Source organism: Onychomys torridus, chromosome 12 (assembly GCF_903995425.1).
Source record: "Onychomys torridus chromosome 12, mOncTor1.1, whole genome shotgun sequence".
Lineage (NCBI taxonomy): Eukaryota > Metazoa > Chordata > Mammalia > Rodentia > Cricetidae > Onychomys > Onychomys torridus.
In genome coordinates this window covers 31351273-31373229 of record NC_050454.1, presented here as the reverse complement: position 1 = coordinate 31373229, position 21957 = coordinate 31351273, and the positions used below count along the sequence as shown (strand labels likewise).

Sequence of the window (21957 nt, the reverse complement as noted above, 5' to 3'; positions counted from 1 at the left end):
CTTTCTTGTAAATGACCAATAATCTTGTACTATTTTCATCACAAAAATGCATAATATAAACTCATCCATTCTTTAATCACTTTCAAATAAAAATCTGTTAATATATATTCCTCATAAAGATAAAAAGTTAATTCAGTGGTGAGCTATATGCCATTCTAAAAGCACCTTAATATATTTCTCCTTGCAGATTATTATATACTTTATTGAAAGCATCATAACTGTATCATTAATGTCATGTTCAAAGTCACATGGAGAGAAAAAACAGAATTAAGCCATAACTATGTCCTAAATGATCAAGCTCTTCCATGGTGGCCTTTTCCAGTCCCTCAGTCTTTCTCTCTGAATCTTTCCGCTCCTGCTAAAATGCACACATGTGCATAATGCCCAGATGTGCACACTATAAAATATGCATATGTATGTTATTAAAACTGGAAAATATCATAATCCAATATTTCTTGGACTTCAATAAAGTCTCACACACACAGGCTTGCAGATACAGGCTTTCTTCTTAGAACCGAACATGGAACAAAAGTTATAATAAGGAATCTTTTGCAGTGTTCAAAACAGTGCTTAACCATTATTCAAAAATAGACTGAATATCAAGTTTATTGTCAGTAATGTCATTTTTACTAAAATATGACTTAATGTTATTGCTGGTATACTTAGTTATAATAAAAGTGTTTAAAATCTATCATTAGTCCTGTTGTACAGTTTTCTATATTATAGAGCTTAATACAAATTTAAAAATACACAGTAGTACCTATTTTAATGAAAAAGTCTGAAAAAATATTTTTGATGACATAATAAAAACATTCATCTTCAAATGAAGTATCTAGAAACTTTAGAGTATTCAATACTGGAATCATGCTAGAAAAACACACAACTAGAATTATGGGACTGAATATTCACTGAATATTCTTATACAGTAATAGATCAGTTATAGCTTTTTTTTTTTTTTTTTTTTTCCGAGACAGGGTTTCTCTGTGTAGCTTTGCGCCTTTCCTGGAACTCATTCGGTAGCCCAGACTGGCCTTGAACTCACAGAGATCCGCCTGGCTCTGCCTCCTGAGTGCTGGGAGTAAAGGCGCGTGCGCCACCACCGCCCAGCTAAAATATGGCCCCTGAGCTTTATTTTTTTATTTTTATTTTTTTTATGTTGAGGATTGAACCCAGGGCCACTTGCTCTACCACTGAGCTAAATCCCCAACCCGCAGTTAAAGCTTTCTTTGACTTAGGAGAGGGAATGGACTCATCCAAACGAGATACAGTGTTACCATGGGGCAACTAAATCTTACAAATATTAAACTTGGAGTAATAAGCAAAAGTGGTTATCTTTCTTCTCATATCATGAAATGGCTATTAAAATTACTGTTATGCAATACTGAAATCATCAAACTACATACAAATTCTAGGAAGAAGTCCAAGTTGGAAAATTATAGAAATGAAAATGAAGATCCAGAGGAAGCTTACAAGGTTCTACTTAACCCATCAAGCAGCATCTCAGTGATTTGGTTCTCAGCACAGCCTGAATGCTACATAAGCTACTGACCATGTCAATGAGGAAAAATGGCATCTTGGCCATTATCAACATAAGCTGTCACCTATGTCATACAGTATTGGTTTAGTTGTAAGAGAAAAACATCCAGCTTTGATGATAATTAGACCAGATGCTATCCTTTGGTATAAGAAAATCCTCCCAAATTAATATTATGTTTACTTTATCCGAATCTACTGTGGGAGTTAGATTCAACCTGCCAATTGGTTTGAGGATACATCTGAGTATATATGCATTTGTGTGTGAATATGTATACATATTAAAAGTTAATTTTCTAAGGAATTCAAGAGGTTTGTTATCCTTCAGGGAAAATTCCTAGTGGTAACTCACTCATTTCTTTTTGCTTGGCTTTTGGGAAAAAAAAAAAAAAAAAGCACAAAATACAAGCAAAGAACAAAACAAAAACCAGTAACAAACAAACAAAAACCACTCACACTAGTCTATGCATAGTTTTTCCACCTTATACCTTGTTTTAAGTTCTAAAAAGCCTATATCATGGCAAATCAAAAGGTTCACATAGCAATGGTTAATGTACTAGAAGTAAAGCATAAAAGAAGAGCAAATTTACGATGATCTGAAGATAAAGAGACGTGTACATGTGGTACCACAACCTGCCTTACATTTTCCATATAACTGCTTTCTTGAAGCTGTGTATCCTTAAAAATAACAGTAATGCGATCTTGATAGGACAGGAAGATGCATCTTGTAATTGGAGAACTAAAGAGGTTGAGGCAGGAAGATGGAGAGTTAAAGGCCAGCTTGGGCTGCACAGGAGTGTAAAGGACAGTATGGAAAACACACTGAGGACCAGTCTCAACTAGCCAAACGGAAAACACTTAAACAGTAACAAAAGAATTGATTTTTTTTGACACAGTTAACATCTCCTTCTTTCTTTTAGTTTTGCAAACTGTCTTCTTCCTTCCCTTCTCCACCCTGTTCATTTTTGTGGTTTAGTAATTACTGTAGAAAAGGCAGCATCCAAATCATCTGCTCTCTACTAATTCTGGAGTGCCTTAGCCAGGCTTCCAACACAGCCTTTCCCAACCCTTCCTACAAGCTGGGTCACAGGAATCTGGGGTGCTGCCCAAGGGGAAGAGAGAAAGAAAGGGGAAGAGGGGGGTGGTGACTCTGAGAATACAAAAGGGGAAAGACAACAGGAGATGACTCAAATTCCTAAAAACCAGGTGTACCGACCAGGAGGGCGACATGTTGTCCACACTTTGGGGCTGGGAACATTCTAGGAGGAAAACTTAGTTATAATAAAAATTTAATAAACAACAGCTTAGCGTGAACTGAATTTAGCTATTAACATGTGAGTCTGAAATTTGATTCATATATATATAAAGGGAAGTGAACAGGTAGAAGATTAAAAGGGAGAAAAAAAATCTAGTACTCAGAACAAAAAGTAGTGCACAATTTCATTTTTCTTGAAATAACAGCAATGAATTACTCTAAAGTAGCAATAGTACATGCACATATTTTAAAAGTACATCTATGTTTCAGCATTTTTTTTTTTTGATGTTGAAATGTATCTGCTCCATATAATTAGGGTGCCATAAAATGATGGCTTAGGCATGAATAACAAGAACTAAGGCTTCAAGTAAACCTCAAACTACGAGATCATTAGCCTCACTATCTCTTCCATGCCTAGGCAGAATCTGACTTTTGAATTGGCAAGTTAAATGAATTGTCTCATACTTACAAGCCTTCCCTGCTACCATCAATCAGGGCTTGGAATAGGGGCTTGTTATGAGGTATGGTCTGGAGGATATTGCCGTCGCCAGTCACATAGCCAATGGCCCACTGTCCCAGCCGAGTGCAGCTTAACCGGAAAATGTAGCTATGAAACATGATTTAAAAAAAAGATTTTTCACTCACACTCAAAAGGCATGCCACCCACTAAACAATTACTTAGTCTTTGTCTTGAGGAGAACCGTGTAGAATTCCTGATAGAAATTTTTACCCTTTTCCTCAATTTAACTCCACTGTGCCTCACTGTTATCAATTTGTGAAAGAAATACTGATAATAACTCTTGTTCATTTAAGTATCTACAGAGTTCTATTGAAAGTAAATGAGGCTGGAAACTACCAAGAGATTTATTACCCCCGTCCTTAGGGATGTGTGGGAACGTGGCTGCTATGATGCAGCTGAGACATAAATCATCGTTGGAGAAGGATAAAATGAAGCAAATAGCTAAATAATTAATTTATCCACCACAGAAACTAAACCAGGAATTCAATATATTTCTTTCCCATTCAGGCATTAAAATTTCGTCACAGACTTATTTAATGTTTTCTTGCAAGCACTCTGTGATTCATCTTTAAACAAATCCAAAGAGCTGAACTATATCAATTACAAACTTGATGCATTCATAGCTGCTACCCAATCTGCCAGTCAAATATTTTTTCCATAGGCAGTCAATGTAATTTAAACACCAGTCATTCAAATGAGTGATTAATCTCTTAAATTAATTTCCAATAAAAGGAAATACTGACATGGCTTTAAATTTATCATCATATATTTATTCATTTCAGTACATTATCCCTCTTTAAAGGGGTGTATGCCATTCAATCTTGCAATCATAATATCAATATCTGGATTGTACAGGCAGTCAATCAATCAGAGCAAAAATAAGTTATCTTAAGCCCACTGGATAATTAAGTTGTTCCATGAATGCATAACTGAAGGGGAAGAGGGTAAGAAAAGTTTCTCATATTCTAATTATTGATAAATAGAGTGCACTGAAGAATTTCATAAGCTATAGCTTAGCATACAAGACGGTTTGTCACTAGATTGAATAGTACAATGGCATTTCATTCATCAAGGAAACCTGACTTTAAAGAAAGAAAGGAAGTGTTTAAAGAGCCACTCAATTGGGTATTTTCAAATTAGTCTAAACAAGTTCCCCAAGAGACCCAGATAATAGAGTATTGACTTTTAAATTATTGATATTATTAATCAGAGTAAAAAACATTTCTAGTCATTTCAGACTAATGGTTATATTAGGAAAACTGTTTTCAAACAATATACAGTAATTAATTATCATCTGGAAGATCCCTTCTTACATAAGAAATGTACATAAGGAGTAGGAGAAGTAACTCAGCAATTAAGGACATTTGCTGTTCTTGCAAAGGACTGGGTTTGGTTCTCAGCACACATACCAAGTGGTTTCACACCACCTATAATTCCCATCCCAGGATATGTGGTGCCCTCTCTGGCCTTTAGGGGTACCTGTATGCACATGGTGAATAAATAAATACACTCAGTAAATAAATCTTTTGAAAATATCTTAAAATTTTATACAATACTTCCAAATAAAGAATAAAATGTAGAAATCTCAGAGACTGTGGGCACTATGTATTTGAGAAAACATGTAGAATCTATCTGATATTAAATTGAAGAACACAATTGCAAAATTGAATGGTTAATATTTTAAAACTAATTACATAATTATGCATCTTACATATTTGTAAAATTGTCAGGTTTTAGTAAACATCTTTTCTTTTTCTCTGCACTGTCTTAAGATGGTGTTTCTAAAATCAGCCATTATAGAGGAGGTTCAAGCCCTCCTACAAAGTTTGCTGTTATTAATAATTTGTGAGAGCCACATATGGCTATTAAGAATTCCATTCCATTTGCTTAACAGCTTCAAATAATTTGCTGCTGACCCTTCTGTGGGTAGCTAGTCCTACCTCTCTTAGGAAGAAGTACATTCTTTCAGCTTTAGTACCTCGCTCTTTAAAATGGCATGATTAACATAATCAGATATGTTTCTTTTTCACAGGGTGGCTCATGATTAAAAGTCATTCTTGAGCCTCAAAGTCATTCAAGAGATTAATTCCTTAGATCCTCAGTTCTTTGGAGGGGTGCTGAGAACCGAACACAGGACCTTATGCATGCTGGGTGAACATTCTTTCAAGGCAGATAGCTAATGTTTGACTGGTTGCGATCCAGGTAAAGCACTACTGAAGGCACTCAATTGTCCTTGGAGTGGACTTAAATGTTTTATTTACTATGAAGCCGGAGAACAAAGGGCTGGTTAGATAGCTATTTCACAAAACAAGTAACCATCTGTTCATATGGACCTTTTCTAACCAGATCTCAAATATCCAAATCCCACCTCACATATTATAACTACTAGCCATGGATTATTATGAGGAGTGAACTTGAATGAAGCAAAATGATTCATGTAAACTCTGGGTGCTACACAAATTATCTGACATAGCTCGGAAACAGAACGGTTACCTCCCTAGGATCTACAGGGAGGGCTTCAATAGGAACTAATTGGTTTTGTATCACAACTCCTTTGAATATGACATGTTAAATGTTTAAAATAGGAGCATTTTCATTATCAGAGAAGGAACTGAAACTCTTGGCTCTGATTTAAGGGGACTGTATTAAAGGCTGAGCAAACACAACTGCTCTATGTCAATTTAAGCCGATCTCAGTAGAAAAGAGAGACTTAAATAAAGACAAAGAAAAATCTCCCATACATTGGAACAACCTAATGGTACAATGACAAACTTAATAAAATGTAAAGACTTCCAGGGAAGGTGTCTAACGCCACTGGCATTGTACCCAGGACTCTTGTCTGCTGTGGCCTAGATGTCATTACCAGAAGGATGACTGTATGCCTAACACCTGTCTAGATGCCACACATGGGAACATACACTGAGCCAGGAAAGATAGAGTTCTAGTCTTTCATTTGCCATAGTGAGAGGTGATTTCTTGACCAGTGCCAGAAGAGCTAACTTAACACCTAGACTTCTGACAGTCACTTGGATTAGTCATCTGAAAAGCAAAACATAAACAGATACTACCTGAAACTACTCAAAGCTGTCCTAAAATAATGCACAGAAAACTAATTTTCTACTTAATTAGTACTTACTGCTTAATTTTGTCTTCAACACACTATTTGAATGCTCAATATACACAAATAAGTTTAAACTGGAACACTGTGAACATAACAGAACCAATATGAAAACATCCCACAGTGATTTGAGAACCTGAATCAAGCATTACATGATCTTTAAATTTAGTAACATTACTTTCTACTTCATGGCAATGTTAAAAGTCAATGTATCAATTTTTTTTTTTTTTTTTTTTTTTTTTGGTTTTTCGAAACAGGGTTTCTCTGTGTAGCTTTGTGCCTTTCCTGTAGACCAGGCTGGCCTGGAACTCACAAAGATCCGCCTGCCTCTGCATCCCGAGTGCTGGGATTGAAAGGCGTGCGCCACCATCGCCCAGCTCAATGTATCAATTTAAGGACTCAATCAAAATGTACCCTTTCTGTCTATCAGCTTTACCATCCCACCTTGGCCTTTGAAGCTCTGGCCAGTTTTCCTACGAGTGAACCGCAGGGAGCTTTCTCTGTAAGCGTAACATCTAGTATTACTGCTGGAGTCTTACCTTCCAGGCTTGGTGCTATATTTCTGTAGACGGGCTTTAACTTCATCGTATGTGAGAAATGCCATGTACCCTGGATGTGTCACAGCGAGGAAATTCCAATTCCGTAAAATAGAGCCCCAAGGCTAAACATAGAAATCAATGGAAAGAGATTACCCAAAAAATACACACCAATGACATTGTTTCACACGCTTAGAGAAAATAAAGTCTCCTCCATATTTTTAAGTTAATATGGCCTATAAACTTTAGGTCAGTCTTTGTTAACTAACAGCAAACAGGCAATAGCTTGTTTCGTTTTACAGAAATGTGTTGAAATAAAAACCATGTTTCTTAGGAATACAATAGAGAGGGGAAAATGAAAACCAAGTATATATCTCCATAGAGAATTTATCTACAAAACGGAATATGTGACCAACTGGTCTTAGGGTTCGATCCCCAGTTGCTTCTGTACTGACTGCTTTCACTTTGACTTTTCTGTAGCCCACTAGTGGCCTTCTCTACTAGTTTTAAGTATAAAACCCTCTCCGATCTTAGAACCTTTGAATTTGCTGAGTCTCAGTCTCAGCTGCATATCCACCCCTTCCTCAATGACCTATCAGACCCTCCTACTTGGAGCTGTTATCTTGACATAGTTATCTTTCCCATCTGTTTTGTCCATTGCTGCTTTTTGCTCAGATGCCTCCTATAATAGCAAACCCTGTTACTAAAGTTAAATGTTCTGGAAAAGGTTACATAATAACCACAAGCCATGTAAGGCCAAGGAGCATTCCTGTGCGGCTCAGGCCTGGATCCCAGTCACTCAAGCCGCATCAGATACATAGTAATCAGGCTGCAATAATTACATATAGACAGCCTTGCTTTAGAGGGGGTAGTTCAAGGTAACAGGCTCTGTCCTTATACTTGCTTTATCCAAGCTCTGTTATGGACCTGGGAAAGGTTTAGGCTTTGAAAACAAGCTCAGCGAGAAGAAAACTTTTCACAAAAACATGTGTTTCATATCAATCTCTCTTAATCTAATTAGGTGTCTCTCCAGGTATCATGGCATGAGAAAAAAGGCAGTGAGTAACAGGCAGCTTTGCTGCAGGGTGTGAATGAATCATCCCTACAATACTTTCAAGACTGAAGCTACATTTCTTCCAAAGAATTGGCAGCATACTCCATCTGTTCTGCCAGATTCTTCACTCAAATCATCTATGTGAAGAAAAAAAAAAAAAGTAGGTGTTTCAAGTCACCAACTTCAAGCTGCTGAAACTGGCATCCCAGACTTGATTACTGTAGGAGAGTTCAGGCTGTCATTTGTTTTGAAACTTGTTCTTATTCTTCATTGTAAAGCGAGTTTCAAATACATAAGGCAGAATTCTGCAAGGACCATGTGTCCCTTACAATGAGGATAACAAGAAACAATGATTTTGTACTCAAGAGCTTTTTAACCTTTTTGACTTAACAAGAAACGTCATTGGGGAATTTCCTCATCACACTGACACATCTAATTGGGTTCGAAAGGAGGCCTGAGAACACTAGCAACAGAGTCGCGGGCTCTGCACTTGAAAAACTCCAGCATGTTTTTAATTTTCCTCTTCAGGCTTGGCTGAAATTGCATAAAACAATTCTTGGGAAAAAATATCAGCATATGTCAAAAAGGCAATGGAGAAATTACTGCCGTGCTAGATATTTTGGTTTTCATTTTATTGTTCTGCTCCGCCCTCCAAGAAGGACAAGGCAAAGGAGACTGGCAAACAAACACTGGAGGTGCTTCCATTCATGTCCACACACTTTCTGGAAATACCTCATCTGAATCCAAACCTTTAAAGAGAAGCAATTAATAGATCAAAATACAACTAAAGACCAAGATGAAATTGAAGGTTAAAGCTATCCCCAGAGATAGTAAGCCCGAGGGCCAACTCCTTATTGCAAAAATATTGATGTGATAGTCTGTGCAGCGGTGAACACAACCCATCCAGCAGAGTCAAAAGTGCCCGTGCCCTGGTTTAAAGAAAGAAAAACAAATGCTTTCAAGAAAATAAAGTGTTAACTAATTATTTCTATAACTCATTTGTCTAGGATTTAAGGAAATCTTTTTCCTCACAAAATTGCTGGGCGGCTATTAAACACCAACAGAATCTACTGAGGTGAATCCAAGAGATGAACAACTTACACTGGAGGAGCGGCCATGGCTGTTCTACTCTATCTGGAAACCTGGCTAGCACTGACGGCTTCCTTCTCTTAGACGCTTCTCTATTCTGTTACTTCTTGATGCTCCCGTGACTAGAATGCTCTCCCAAATATCCCTTCCTTTTCTGCCAGCCCGGCCCCACAGACACACTAACATAGTGTTCTAGTGTCCACAGTGACCCAGGCTTTTCCAGCAGTAGGGGAAATGGGCAGAGAAGTCAAGCTGCAGTTCTGGGAAAGGCCTAGGAGGAAAGATGCAGGTATTCATTGCCTGCCTCGAGTATCGTCCTGTCCCAGCCTCTCTCATTGACCTGAAGAGAAGAAAGAGAAGGGCAAAGGTAGGAGAAGGAAGAGGAAGTGGAAGAGGACCGCAGCACAGCCACTTCCTTCCCAGGGCCACCAGCCTTTGCTGAAGTCCCATGTGGACTTGAGGAGGAGGGCTGGGAAGAAGGGGAGGTCTGTTAGTCCTGTCATTCCTGTAGCCCTCTCCCCGCAGCGCTGGGCTTCTCGTCACTGCCTCCTAAACAGCCATGCTGCTCTCTCTCCTTCAGCCCGCAAACCCCAATGACAAGGAAAACACTAAGCCCCCAGTAACGCAGGACTGGTAAGGATTAGGTACTAAAAAAAATGCCATTATCAAGTTCTAATAAAACAGATGCTGATGCATTTACAGCACTGAAAAGCATATTTTTACAAAGGCTGTAGAAATACAAAGTTTTGATACAAGTGAATTTAGGAAAATTATCACTTAACTTTTAATTGTATGTAAAAGATAAAGGTCATTAAAAATTAAAATACCATAAAACCAATTTCCTCATATTTGAAGCCACATGTGATGAGTATGGTTGAAGTATTTAAATAGTGAGTACAGAAACCAGAGGTAATGAGGAATCTCAGAAATTAGAGGATGAATCCGATCTGGTGAGTCACTACCACAATTAACTATTTTGAAACAATTACCAAAAACCTGCCCAGGTGAAAAGTCTGCGGAACAATGCTTTTGTACATATGATGATGCTTTTGCTCTCATTGATTTAATAAAGAGCAAACTGGCCAATAGCTAGGGAGAAAGCAGTTAGGTGGGAGAGCCAGACAGAGAGAATGCTGGGAAGGGGGGGGGGGAACACTTGACAGCTAGACACAGAGGAAGCAGGGGATGAACATGCCTCCCTGAAAAAAGGTACTGACATGTGATAGAGCACAGATAAAAAATATGGGTTAATATAAGTTGTAAGAACTAGTTAGTAACAAGCCCAAGTCATGAGCTGAGCTCATAATTAGTGATGTCTCTATGTAGTTATTTGGGAGCTGGCTGGAGGGACAAAAACCTTGCCTACAGCTGTCACATTATCTATGCTTCCCCTTTCTCATAGCATAGTGAATACACACAAGATAAGCAAACCTCAGAATACTAAGGCTAGTTGGCTATCTCTTAGTTACATATAAAACAATGGATGCACATAGCGAACAGCAGTGTGGGTAGAGTGGTTAAGCATATAAGCAAAATGAAGCTGCCTACATACCTATAATATATAACTGAGATATTAGAGCTCTTGATATCTACTCTAATCTCTCTCTCTCTCTCTCTCTCTCTCTCTCTCTCTCTCTCTCTCTCTCTCACACACACACACACACACACACCCCAAATAACTCCAACCATAAATGAAAACTGACTCTTAAGTTCTGCTAGGTTTAACTGTGAAAATTACATAAGCTTTCTTCATCACAAGGTGAAGAATCAAAACTCTGACCATGTAGAATCCTCAATTTCCATTGAAACTGAAGCCTTTGTTCTGCAAAATGATCAGAAATCTTTAGCAGGAACGAATTATGTTGTAAATGATTAGTACTGGGTAACATAATGCTTTTCTGAAAGCCTTCTTATGATCGTTTAAAATTACAGGCTTTAATTACATTATTAAATAATTTAAAAAGAGACTCACAAGATGTATACAACAAGAAAATAACCATTAAGCAACTAGAAATTTGAAATGAGCAAACACATACTTTCTACCATAGCTTACCGTATTTCTTACCCCGTATACTATGTAGAGCTATTATTTTTAAATTGTGATAAAGTAAAATCTACCCTAACTGTGCTATTGGCAGGAGTCTGTTGGTCTTCTGATAATGAGTTATGTTAAGTTCATTCCATGAAGAGCTTTCTGGTTAAAGGACTCAGTCATCGAGACTGTGCAGCCAGCACTAAAGTCCCACATCACACAGCATGGGAAACATGAAGTCAGTGCCACAGTCCTACCATTTTCTCTACTAATATCACAATCAGAAAAGAGCAATGTCCAGACTGAAATTATACTTTCAGAACACAAATAAGTTTGGTGTCTAGTCAATCTTACCACATTTACTATAATTATTACAACTAGAATTTTAAAAATATTAAAAGGATGATTCCATTTTGTAAGTGCTTGAATTGATTCCCATAGATAATATTCATTTCAGTGGCAAAGCCAAACTCAAAACACAAATTTCAATTTTTTTGCATTTAGAGAAATTCCATTTGGATACATATAAAAAGAAAAAAAATGATTGTTTCAGTATTATGCCACTTGCTTTTGAATATCTATGTAAAAATATTTATGAATGCTAAAAAAGGAAAAACAATAATTAACACAAAGTTATCACTGGACAAAGCAGAAAGAAAAACAAATTTTTGATAAGAGCTTTGTAAATTAATATCAATCAAAGATGTGACAGAATCTTATATAGACAGTAAAAAATATATTGATGAAGAATATCTGTTGTCATGAAATAAATATTTGTTGCAACTTGTTGAAAGAGGGGAGCAACTTGTACAGTGGTGTAAGACCATAGTACCCTATAGATAGATCAGTGACCTATTTCTAGCTTCACTGTTTATCTTCTGATCCAAAAAGTGCCAGTGCTAAAGAGATGGGATGCAACTCTGGCCAATACCCACTTATAACGGCTTCAAACTATCAGCCATTGGGCTTAAAGATGGACAAAGTGAAAAGCTAAAAAGGGAGTTTAAAGCAATTCCTTTCTCGGAATCACTAACACTAGCAAGCAACCTACAGGATCACACAACCTGATATACCAAGCTTGTAACATAGGACTCACTCTAAACTTGGAGGATTGACCAACTGGCTACAAGACTAACAGTGTTGTCCATATGTTTCTGTATATTGTATGCAGGTGACAAAAAGACACATACACAGTGCTCTGGAGGAAGGGAGGGAAGGAGGGGATAGATAGATTAAGTAAGTGTATATCTTACCTGAAAAAGCCTGGTAAAAATATCAAATTCAAAAACTGAGATGTAATCATTGCATGTTAAATCAATGGTTGATTTTAGAGCCATTGCTTCCAGGCCAGAGCTAATCTGATGGACCTCATGCAGGCATTGTCTGAAGACTTTCCATGGTACAATGGTTCTGTGCAAGAGAAAAAGATGAGTCAATGAATCAAGTGTCAATGAAGATATATCTTCCACTGGAAAAAAAAAGAAATAAACCATAACATTAATAGTATTATATTTGAGCCAGATGGTGGTGATGCACGCCTTTAATCCAAGCAATAGGAAGGCCAAGTCAGGAGGATCTGAGTTCAAGGCCAGTCTGGTCTACAAAGGGAGTTCCAGAACAGACGGGCCTGTTACACTTGTTACACTGTTCACACAGAAATAGTATTGTATTTGTATTAGAATAGTTGAAAATACTGTTCATAATTCAGGCTCCATGTAATGTGTTCACTTGATTATTATCCATTAGCTAAGCAACTAGCAAGAATCTTAGTTTTTCATTCAGTCATTGGATATCAAGATGTATCTCAAAGCTTACCAAATAGAGGGCATTAAGGTCAAAGTGTCAGGCATCTTAATCTTTTTGTTTGTATACTCAAGGCAGTTTAATTAGGGATCAATCACCTACCACCCCTCTGAATCTTTTTGCAGAGATGAAAATCACATACTCTCTGACCTTTCGTATGAATACAACTTGAAAGCTTCTTTTATAAATGTAACCATCTTGTAGGAATTTGTTTATTCAAGATCTACCAATTAATATATTTTACTATATATCATATAGCAACAGTTTCAATAAGTAATGCACTGACATGCTTCAGAAATTTAGAGGACCACTGAATGGATTCAAAAAAGGCCTGTCTCTCATTCCTCAAACATAGCAATTTCCAGTACTCGCTCACCCTCCTTTCCACCATGAAAATCCGTAACATCCATCATCTGTTCCTTAGCAACCTTTCCTCCCGTCACAATGCCAAATTCCTATTCATGAATAGATGGAAGGGAGAAACCATTCATATTTTAAACATTTATATTTCAGTCTTCAAAACAGGACACAAGAGCTATATGCATGCTCCAGAAAGATAGTGCACAATTAAATCTTGGGTTTCTCTTTACTATTGTCTCTAGAGAAAATAAGCAGAAATGAGCTAAATTTTCCCTGGCCTCATTCAATACCAATTTTCTCAATGAAGATCACATACAGTTACAACTTGAATATTCTGAATTATTATCATTATCTACAGCAGTCAAACAGTAGCATAGATTAAGTCATTTAAAGGGCTTATTGTCACAGAGATTCAGGAAATTAAGTGATTCTGTGGCTCCTGGTGGGACGCAAGAATGAACAGTTTTGATGAGTTCTAATTGGTGTTGACTCTGCCAGTCTCTCCGAGCCACTGATGGACCGTATCTACCTAAATGGCAGTGCTGTTGGAGGCGCTTAACTATGGAAGGACCTCACACCACTTTCGGCCTTGAGGAACATACACTTTGGCAGGCAGGGTTTACAATGCTAAGAGACACAGGTGGAGAAAACGGAAAACCCTGTTGATTGAACACTCAACAAGCACTGAAGGAGTTACAGGAAAGTGTGTGGGAAGTAGTCCAGAAGAAATGGCAAGCCAGGCCTACAAGACACTGAACTTGCAGGGAAGCTTAGGAGCTCAGGCCTGGGGCACCATTACAGAAGAAAGCCAAGATGCTCAATACCTCAAAAGACGTTTCTCTATGTATGAAAAAAACAGGAAACCGCAGAGACCTGAAGGGACACACCACATCAGATGCCATTTAAGAGAAACACACGTCAGACTCTGATGAAGGTTCATAAAATGTTGAAGTCTTAAGAGAACAAGAAAAGTTCTAGTAATAATAGGAAGCTCTTGATTTATAGAGAAGTGTACAGATGCAGTTAGGCCAGTGGTGTTACAGGGACCATGAAAGTGTTGCCTAAGAGGCATGCATTCCTTTTCCAAAGTAAGCTCCAATACTTACCGGACACCAAGAACAAAACTCATACATAGTATGCACAGGGGAAAATGTCAATGAAGGGACTACTAATTTCAGAATAATATAGATAGAACTTTTTTTTTTTTTTCTGGAAAAGCACAATGTTACTTTACTTCAAAAGCATAAACTGAAAATAAACTGGCTGAATGGAAAAGTTCAGTCTTTTGTGTATGTAAAAAATATAAAAGTCAAAACAAAATGGCTCTGATAAACATTCTAATATGTTATCCTAAAATTATCACCATCCAATACTTAAAATCCATACAGATTATAACCTATTTTGATTATCTCATGATTTTCCAGAGGAAAAATAAACAAAATATAGCTACTTCTAAGATTTTGTGTAACATACAACTGCAGAGTAATAATTTTCAACATAAAAAAGACACATTTTCATAGTAGCTGTGCAATGAGATTTGATCATAATTCATTTATGATAAACCCTAAAGCCCCAAGTACATATTCATTAGAACCTTAATTAAAGCTGGTAAAGAAGGCTGACAAACCAGAGCATTATTTGGCTAGTTTATCACACAGAATCATTACTGTAAGTATTCCTCCATTTCTGTGGGCTCAGCAGAGACCAAGTGTGGTGGGTGGTGGGAGGAGTGGGGAGAAGCAGACTGCCTTCCTGAGTGTGAGATCCCGTTTTCAGGTTCCTCATGGCTTTACCAGCAGGTCCACATAGAGAGGATGATTGGACCACAGGCCTGAGTGCAGGTTTCTGGGATGGTCTGCACTTGGCGGTCCTGGGGGGAGGTCTTTTGCTCCACCCCTTGGCATCTCTATAAATACCCTGGGGCAGAGAGAGTCAGGGCCCCATGGAATAGGTTCCAGGCCTTCTCGAGGCTATCCTTTATTTTCTATCTGTTTATCTCCACACTATAAATCCTTCTATCTGATATTTCCTACTATTCTTTCTCAAGAGCACTCTGGGGAAATGTGGGGGTGGTGAGTAGTGCCCCTACACATGAGGGAAGAAGAGAAGTAGAGTACAAAGATGTCTTTAAAAGCAAGAAAAGAATACTGTATTTTCAAATTCTTGCTTCCTGGGTTTCTTCACAAAGATGAGCATCAAAGGCCACAAGATGAAGCCAGAGGGAGAATATATTGATGTCAAGATGTTTCACTGCTATGTGCAAACGTGTGTGTCTGGGCAATGACCGGAGGCAGAGAGAGAGAAGAGAAGCAAAGGAAGAGTGGTATAAAGAGGCCAACTTGAGTGTTAGTATCTCACAAAACTGGAAAATGTAATCTGCTCTACTTGCAACTTTTCACTCATTATAAACCTCATTAGCTGCAGGCAGAATACCATAAAATATACTGGAAAAATTATTTTCATTTTATTGCATGTATTTCTCTCTCTCTCTCTCTCTCTCTCTCTCTCTCTCTCTCTCTCTCTCTCTCTCTCTCTGTGTGTGTGTGTGTGTGTGTGTGTGTGTGTGGAGGTGGGGTGGGAGGCCTGAGGACACACTGACAGAATTGGTTCTCTCCTTCCACAATATTGGTCATGGGGATTAAAGTTGGGGGTGTAGAGTAAAGCCTCACCTACCTGCCCCCCAAACCAAAAGCAGATAAATGAATGTTTAATGACTGAAAGACTACATTATAGCAACTGGAATTGCACGGAATGATATTTACCACGTAAATGTGTTCATGGCATGAACACATTTTAGTTAATAAAATAGTTTTTATTTAATTACTGGCATTAAGGATCCAATGTTAAACATTCCCATCATTTCCAGAAAGAACATTATAAAAATCTGGACTAGAATGTAAAACTCTAAAATTCTGCATGAAAAAGTATGAAGCACATGGGAGTGGGGAGCTAACTGAAGAAGAACAAGGTCAACGCAGAGAGTCAGAAATAGCAAAGTCCTAAGGAGATATAACCTTCCAATAGGCTGACAGACTCATTATTATAAGGTTGTCACTTCTTAAATTGATCTATAGATTTAATATAACCTCAGTCAAAACCCCCAGGAGGCATTGCTGCAGCAGAAACAAACAGGTTTTAAACCTCACAGCAAAACGCCAATAATCAAGATTAAATAAAACAATCTTCAAAGGAACACAAACAAGCTGATATCCTTCACATTAACACAGTGGCGATGAGATATGGATAGATAAACACCAATAGACAAAATTTTAGAAGCAAAAAAAAAAAAATACACAGCAGCTTGCTATATAAGGTCAAGAATTTATAGAATGTGTTTTAAAAAAGATGTTTTTTCATAAATGCTGGTGGATACAGGTGGGGAAGAAACCAAATCTTGACCACTAGATACTAGTATTCTTTTAGAAAATCAACTTGAGGTATTTTAACCCTAACTATGAAATGTTTTCTTAGAAGAGCCACAGGATGATATCTGTGCACATTTGGATCAGGTATAAAATTTAAACAGGACCCAAACATTCAAAGCATAAAGTAAATGATGAACTTGGTGGGGTGGGGGGTGGTCATGAGAAGACATTATAAACAAAATTAAAAGGGAGCAACATGTTAAGATGCTGAATAAACATACAATGATAGACTCAACTTTAATGGTCATCAGAGAAAAGAAAATCTAAGTGTGATGAAATTGTACTCTCCCAAAAAGATATGGAAAAGATGATTGACAGCAGAAAGTATTGAAGGGGTGAGCAGCAAGGTGAACCACTCCATGGCCAGAAGTGACTATAAGGGCTTCAGGAAATGCTGAGGAGCTTACTAAAGATGAAGGCCTGAACTCAAACACACCCATCATAAATGCATAAATACTTTGAAACGGGGTACACAACAGTTCTTTACTGACAGTCATTCAAATGCCACACACACTAGAAAGAATACTTACATGAAGGAGAAAGGAACTAAACACTGTTGCAAACAAGAATGGGTAGCCTCAATGAGTACCACTGAGAGAGGAGCCCACATCAGCACAAAGGAATACCTTTGAACTCCTAATGGCTCTATTTTGCTACAAAGTGCAGCTCTGATGGGTGGGCGCGGACTACAGAGGACTTGCTGCAAATGAGGTCTCTGAGCAACAGAGGGGCCGCTGATAGGCTGATACCTTGCTTCTTCAGAATGTATTTATGTTGGTAGGTCCACTTCATGAACACTCATTACCTAACAACATGCATGCTTCTCTCCATGAACATTAAGCTTGAATTTTAGGTTGAATTCTTAAAATGTTCCATTAAAGTCACCACTGACTATCAAAAGAGAGCATGGGAATGGACAATACAGTCTTTAACAATAAAAAACAAGAAAATCAAGACTTCTGTTGCTTGTCAGTTTTGCTGTGGTGGTAGTAGTTTAGAAAGGTTGATTCCAGTTCATTGATATGTAATGTCATTTTGGCTTGGAAGAGATAATCTGTCCTATTAACCCATTTCTTAATTTAAAGTTTTTATTGAAATTTTCAGCATGTTCACCTTACCAAACAGATATTCGGTGTCAGCACTTCTAAAGTGGAGGCTAGCTTTGGCAGAATGCAATAGGGTATTCATAAAATGTCTGGTAGTCTGATTATATTTTTTTCATTATGGATACAGAACATTAGAACTCTGATTCCTAAGTCTGTTGACATTTTTGTAAATAGTTATTACTTAAATCCAATCTATTTTGTAATGACTGCATTTCTTGAAGGATATGAAAATAGATTCTTATCAGGCTCTCATTGCTGTGCTGCTCCATCAACAAGGGAAAACAATTGGTTTCCAGCAGGGCAGAAAGAGCACATCAGAATCACTCTGGCCAAAGATGCCACAGGACTACTCATATTTCATAGGACGTTACCATGGTTATCAGAGATGTTCATAGTTAGATCTAACCACTCCTCAACTTCCACAGAGAAAGTCACAGACACCATTTGTGATACATTCTTCCTACACAAAGAAGCCTATGATATTTTGCTATGGTACAGACAAGGATTTCTCTGTGGAGTGGACAATTACCCCATCTCTAGTCTGAGATCTACATTCAGAAATCTGCATTGGCAGAAATAAGGAAATACTTTCTTTATATGGCCCTTGATTATCACAGCATCCTTCACATCACCTCTTTGCTCCTAGCCTAACCCACGCCTGTTCTTTCTTCTGGGGAGGACTTTTTTCTTTATTAGTAAAAAGTCTCTTTCAATGACCTTATGCACATTGTGTCTCTCTGAGATACACATGTCCTGCTCCATTCTGCAGTACAGCTGCTTGCTGACCTCCACGGTTGAACCTACCTGCTTCCTTGGACCCTAACTTAAAAGGCATGATTCTCTGCCTTCCTAGTCTGCAGTTCTCTACTCCTGGTAGCTGCTGAGATTTTTCAGCTTGCCTGCTCTATTGTTTTTCTTTCAAACCCTAATAAAATGGTCATCAAGCTTCCAAGTCCATTTTTCAATCGTTTTTGTTAACCAGGAGAATAAGAACTCACTAAAGGGAACCCTAAATCACCACTGCAACATTTCTATTTACTTTTTGATTTTGGAAATATGGTTGTTGGTAGAAAGAAATAGGCAGAGAAACTGCAAACATGCCACTTGTAAAAATACATTAAAATTCCTGGTATAGCTTTTCCATTTCAGTCAAGGCCCACAAAACAGCAGCTACTAGTCTTAAAACATGGAGTATTTGTTCACATCTTCTTAAAGTATAACTGGTCTTCAATCTATTTCCTCAGAAAGTTCATTAACATTTGAAAGGTGCATGGGATGCAACTGTTAATGTTCAAAGCAAGCTGCCCTTGATCAGCTATAGTCACAGTAAGTAAAATTAAAAAGATATACACAAAGCCCAGGCGGTGGTGGCGCACGCCTGTAATCCCAGCACTCAGGAGGCAGAGGCAGGCAGATCTCTGTGAGTTCGAGGCCAGCCTGGGCTACAGAGTGAGTTCCAGGAAAGGCACAAAGCTACAGAGAAACCCTGTCTCGAAAACTCTCCCCAAAAAAGTGGGGGCTGTGGATTTCACTCAGTGATAGAGCGCTTGCCTAGCAAGCGCAAGGCCCTGAGTTCGATCCTCAGCTCAAAAAAAGAAAAAAAGTAGGTAATTTTGCCACAAAAATTTGTGCAATGGTTTAACATGATCTTCCTTTCAACAATGAACTCAGTGTTAAAAACACAAAAAAGTCAAAAGTAAAACAGAATTCCTCTTAAATCTCTCAATACTGGCCAATTAAGTCAGTTAGCAATGAGTGAAGCCTATTAGATGTCTGAGCATAAAAGCAAAACAAATAAGCATCCAGCATATTCCGAGATCCTTACTGGAGAAACTGCACATACTGAGCATATTTAGGTATACCATAAGGTACTTCTGCACTCAGACAAGGTCTCATTAAGTAGCCCAGGCTGGACATTAACTGTCTCTGTAGCCCAGGCATGCTTTCAATTTGTGATTCCCCTCTGCCTTACTATTGAGGAGCTATGATTACAGGCCTGAGGCAAGGGCCAGGCTTCTTATTTTGCAGAAAGACTACTTTATTCCTGAAGAGTAACAAACAGAGGGGTAAAACTACAGCCAAATAGGAAAAACTGTTATCTTGTAGAATATTCGTTTAAAATGTGTTACATTTGTTTATGCTGTGGAATATTTGTTTAATAATGCAAAGATGTGTTGCATTCTTTTATGTTGCATTTGTTTAACTCCGTAAAGCTGTGTTACTTTGACTGTCTAAAACACCTGATTGGTCTAATAAAGAGCTTAATGGTCAATAGTTAGGCAGGAGACAGAAAAAGGCGGGGCTGCCAGGCAGAAAGAATAAACAGAAGAAGAAATCTAGACTCTAAAAAGAAGAGGGAGGAGCAAGTAAAGGAGAAGAGGAGGACACCAGGGGTCAGCCACCCAGCCACACAGCCAGCCACAGAGTAAGCAGGAAAGAAAGATATATAGAATAAAGAAAGGTAAAAAGCCCAGGGGCAAAACATAGTTAAAGAGAGACAGGATAACTTAAGTTAGAAAGATGGCTAGAATTAAACCAAGCTAGGGCCGGGCATCATTCATAACTAAGAATAAGTCTCTGTGTATTTATTTGGGAACTGGGTGGCAGGCCCCAAAAGAGAAAAAATAAAATTACAGTTACTTATTATCCTTCAAAAACATAATCAACATTCAAAACATAAAATGAATGTTTAGTAACCAGCAATGAATATTTAGCAATCAGTAACATACTTCCATATGCTGACTGTAAAAAAAAAAAAAAAAAAAAAAAATCAATTACTTTGCTATTAAGTCAAATAGCTTTCCTACCAGCCAAAAGTGATTCTAAGGTGCTGCAGAGGCTGGGATGCTACTCAGCTTCCAAGCTCCTAAGAAATTAATTTCCAGCTTCATGGATGCTTACAGAAGTCTCCAGGCTACTGGGTCAGCAGAAATGATGTGTTTTACTCACAGCAAGAAAGTGATGGAAGCATCAGCTGTCTCTTGCATGTATTCCCCGACCCTTAATTTTCTCTCTGAGGATGCCCAGTGGTAACCAAACACACCATGGAACTCTTAGTGATGTACAGCCTGGAATTTAAGGAACCCAGATCTTTTCTAATGGGCAATAAACATGCCTGCCAAGTAATCTGGGGGAATATTGCTTGTGCCTTACAAGGATGAAGCTATCCAATCTCCTGATCCTCTCCTTTCTCTCTCCCACCCTGCTACCAGAGCCAAAATATCCAAGCTGACAGAGAAATGGCAGGAAGGCTACCAGGGTTCAGCAAACAGGATCTCTGATTCAAAAGAAAATGGCCTTTCTTATAGTATTTTAATATGAAGTCTCTTTTTAAGTATATTGCAATTCATTTAAAATATTTTGAAGCATATTTAATATTATAATAAAGCTATAAACTATTATAGAAAACACTTTTTAAAGAACTAGATTCCTAGTTTTGTTAAGATTAACTATTCAAAAAGTTAATTCAAAAAGTAAAAATGTACAAGAATTTCTGAGAATGAAAATGCATGAATCTTAAACACTTTTCTTAATGAATCAACTCCAAACTAATTAGCTGACAAGAATTGAGGAGAAAAAAATTATGGAATTTGGAGATTTGTGAGAGATGTTTTTGGCTACTTAAATTTTTTGAAAGTAAAATATAATTACATCATCTTTCTTTTTCTTTTGTTTTTTGTTTTACATAGAGGTTTCACAAACTATACTTCAAAAACAACTTGAAGTCACAATTTTGGAAGTTTAAACATTAATGACGTAAGAAATGTCATTAAGCAGTGCACACACAGGAACAGTCAGAAGATGGGTGGAGGGAACAGCAGGGAGCGAGGGAAGGAAGCTGGAAGTCAAAGGCTAGATGGACAGCAGATGGGTGCTTCAGGCGCAGTCCTCTCCCTCTGTCTCACTGCCGAGCAAGTCCTGGGAATGTAGCTTTTCCACATGATTAATGTCATGAGCTTCTCCCTCCGGAACATCAAGTACTGCCTCCTATTTCACCCTGTCTCCATGTCTCTCCTTACTTTTCACTTTCATGTCTGTGTGTGAAGGTGGGAGATGAGGAAGTAGCAGGCAGACTGGGGGATGGAAAGGCAGCAGGAGAGAAATGGGAAACAAGATGGGGAAGGGG

General features: G+C 38.0%; 1 protein-coding gene across 5 annotated transcripts in view; it reads right to left on the bottom strand.

The window, feature by feature from the left end:
* Positions 1 to 21957, bottom strand: part of Cblb (Cbl proto-oncogene B) — a 186108-nt gene that overhangs the window by 71294 nt on the left and 92857 nt on the right. For all 5 annotated transcript variants that reach the window (XM_036203640.1, XM_036203641.1, XM_036203642.1 and 2 more), the window contains 3 exons: positions 12391 to 12547; positions 6966 to 7087; positions 3258 to 3395 (listed from right to left, as the gene is read on the bottom strand). In XM_036203640.1, coding sequence (XP_036059533.1) covers positions 3258 to 3395; positions 6966 to 7087; positions 12391 to 12547 — 417 coding nt within the window. The remainder of the gene's footprint in view (positions 1 to 3257; positions 3396 to 6965; positions 7088 to 12390; positions 12548 to 21957) is intronic.